This window comes from Nicotiana tabacum, chromosome 18, assembly GCF_000715075.1.
Source record: "Nicotiana tabacum cultivar K326 chromosome 18, ASM71507v2, whole genome shotgun sequence".
NCBI classification, from domain to species: Eukaryota; Viridiplantae; Streptophyta; class Magnoliopsida; order Solanales; family Solanaceae; genus Nicotiana; species Nicotiana tabacum.
The window spans coordinates 72,781,192-72,784,567 of record NC_134097.1 but is presented as its reverse complement, the minus strand read 5'-3'; the positions used below and the strand labels follow the sequence as shown (position 1 = coordinate 72,784,567).

General features: G+C 38.7%; 1 protein-coding gene across 1 annotated transcript; it reads left to right on the top strand.

The window, feature by feature from the left end:
- The first annotated feature begins 2,624 nt into the window (after positions 1-2,624).
- Positions 2,625-3,104, top strand: LOC142172539 (uncharacterized). Its single transcript, XM_075236183.1, has one exon. The coding sequence runs from the start codon at positions 2,625-2,627 to the stop codon at positions 3,102-3,104; it is 480 nt and encodes a 159-aa protein (XP_075092284.1).
- Positions 3,105-3,376: the final 272 nt, after the last annotated feature.

Below are 3,376 nucleotides of genomic sequence, written 5' to 3'. Positions count from 1 at the left end.
AAATAAGATATTCTTTCATAAACAACATATCAATTTCAGTCATTTCATGTAATAACTTACATTTCAAAGCATTTAAGTAGTGTAAATTACAGTTAGTTCCATATAAATAACATGCGCACATTGTGCCGAGGTGGTACGGCCCGGTCCAATATAATATTAACTGTGCACTGCCAGAGGATCGTATGGTGTGAATCATAGATGCATCTATTTACTATCGAGGTGCTCGGCCCGATCCACAAATAATAATTTATTATCAAGTAAGCACACATTATCCATTTATAGTCAAGTAATTCATACAAATTCTCAAGTAAGTGAGTATAACAGTCTATATTTATTTACCAATTTCCAGCATGACTTAAGTGATCTTAGTAGCAAGTAAGGACGCAAGCATTTGCAAGTATAGCATGATACAGGTCCTAAATTACCCGGACAATTAGCATAATAGTAGCTACGTACGGACTCTCGTCACCACGTACGCACGTAACCCCCACAGGTAGTTACATACATTTATTTAATTCACCTATGGGGTTAATTCCCTTATACAAGGTTAGAAAGGAGAGTTACCTTGCCCCAAAGCTTACTTCCAAATTCAAGAATACGCTCAAACCCCCAAATTGGAGCCGAACGATCAAAAACTATTCAAATGGGGTAAGAACTAGTCAATATATGCTCAAGAGTTCATATTCTTACTATTAAAGTAATTTCCCAACCTAAATGCAAGGTTCCTAAAATTCATCCCCGAGCCCACATGCCCGAATTCAGGAAATTTTTGAAGAAAATCATTACCCATAACCTTAGGATCAAGAATATATGATTTCTATAATATTCTATAAAAAAATTCGTGGTTAAATCTCATTTATATCAAAACCCTAGATTTTACTCTAAACCCATAATTTTCACTAATTTAAATATTGTAATTTATCCATGAACTACGTATTAAACTCACATTAAGTAGAAATGACTTACCTCACAAAGCTATGTTGAAATCTCCCCTTTTGAAGCTCCCAAATCGCCCAAGAATGGAGTGAAAAGTGCCAAAAATGACAAACTCCCATATTAAATGAAGGCCACTGCCTTTAGCAATTTCCGCACCTATAGTGCGTTGACCGCATCTGCGGTCTCACTTCTGCAGGAGGTTGTCCGCTTCTACGGAAATGGGTCGGGCCAGCTGGGGCCGCATCTACGGTCGGGTGACCTCTCCTGTGGTTTCGCTTCTGCGGCAGAGGAGTTGCATCTGCGGAACCTGGGTTCCTACCCTTGGGCCACATCTGTAATAGCTTAACCGCTTCTGCGGGCTCGCACCTACGGCTGGCCAACCGCAGGTGCGGTTATGACAGCAACTGGAGCTTCAGCTCCTTCTCAAATTTTCAACTTAGCTCGAGCCTCGTCCGATTGATGCTCGGGGCCCCCGCAGCCCCGCCTGAACATACGGACAAGTTTGGAATCATAAAACAGACTCGATCAAACCCTCGGAATGCCCAAAACAACATTAAAATTAAAAATCACACCCTAAAACCAACTGAATCAAACTTATGAACTTCAAGTTCTTCAATCTACTTCCAATGTGCCAAAACGTACTTATACTACTTGGAATGATACCAAATTTTGCGTGGAAGTCTTAAATGACATTATAGAACTATTGCCGAACTCGGAATTTTGTTCGGACCTCGATATCACAAAAACCCGCTCCAAACCAAATTTAAAGAACTTCAAAATCCTTAAGGAATCAACTTTCACTATTAGGTTCCAAATCGCTCCCGGTTCATCCAAAACTCGATTGGGACATACACCCAAGTCCAAAATCATCATACGAACCAGTTGGAACCTTCAAATTCCGATTCTGAGGTCATTTACTCGAAATGTTCACCGAAGTTAAACTTGGCCTTTTAAGCCAACCTTAAGGAACCAAGTATTTCAATTTCAACCCAAAATCTTCCAAATCCAGAATCAATCATCCCCTCAAGTCACAAAATCAGTAAAAGCAAGTATGGAATGTTGGACAATATAAGCCCAAAAAACCATCGGCCCATTTACAGATGAAGTAGCACATTTGTACATGATACACTATTACATGTAGTAGACACATTTTTGTAATAGCTAGCCACATTTTACTTTTATTTGATAGCCACTTTAACTTGTATATAAACAGAAAGATGTTTCTAGAATAATAAAAAAAAGACATTTTCATTTCAACAAGACCAGATATTTTCTCTCTCTTCGTCTCTCATTCCTTCTTCTCTGATAATGGAGTTTTACATTGTAATCGAGCTTTTCTTTACTTGACATGGTATCAGAGCCAAAGATCAGTATCAGCTCCCTTATGCGGGTCAAGCGATGTCACCCTCGACCTTAGTTTCACAAGTTTCGATTACAAACCCTAATATTCCAAAATTTGGGTTTTTACATATTAATGTGGATGTTGTGGTCGATTTCTTCAAAGATGAAGCTTTTCTGAGTCTATTCATAGAGTTTTGACTGGATCTCAAAGCATAGACAGGTTCTTATTATTTCAGAAGAAGAGTGGTATTATCTACTCTCACTCCTATTTGTTACTGTATATATATGATTCTGGTTTGAAATTTCCTTAGAAAAATCATTTGATTTTAGAAATACTAGCTGCTATCATGACCATAGATACTGAAACTACGTCTTCGACCACTTCATCTAAGGGCTTTGCTACTTTTAGTCTAGATCATTCTCACCCTTTCTATGTTCATCCATCGGATAGTCCTGGTACTCATTTAGTTTCTCCTCCGTTTGATGGCACTGGTTTTGTTGCATGGAGGAAAAGTATGCTCGTTTCTCTGTCTGCCAAAAATAAATTGGGCTTGATTAATGGTCGGCATGATAAACCTTCAGTAGATTCTCCTTATTATCCCTTTTGGGAAAGGTGCAATGACATGGTGATCGCTTGGATCACCAATTCTCTCTCCAGGGATATTGCTACCAGTGTATTGGGGTACGACACTGCTAGGGAAATCTGGTTAGATATAAATGAAAGATTTGGACAGTCTAATGGGTCTAAATTCATCCAGATTCAGAGGGAGATTGGAACTATCTCTCAAGGGACTTCAGATATTTCATCTTATTTTACTAAGTTGTAAAGTCTTTGGGATGAACTAAGTACTGCATATGTGGGTCCTGTTTGTTCTTGTGGTGCCTTGCCTAAATTCATTGAAGAACTCAAGCTCTTTTGGTTCTTAGCTGGTCTTAATGAACTTACTCTACAATTAAGAGTAACATTATTATGATGTCTCCACTCCCTACTATTAGTAGAGCTTATTCTATGTTACAACATGATGAGAAACAGAGGGAATCTTCTCACACACCAGGCTTCTCAAATGAGTTAGTCTCTTTCTCTGCATCTTCTGCTCCT

Coding starts and splice junctions, on each gene's coding strand:
- LOC142172539 (XM_075236183.1), top strand. CDS start 2,625: ATGACCATAGATACTGAAACTACGTCTTCGACCACTTCATCTAAGGGC.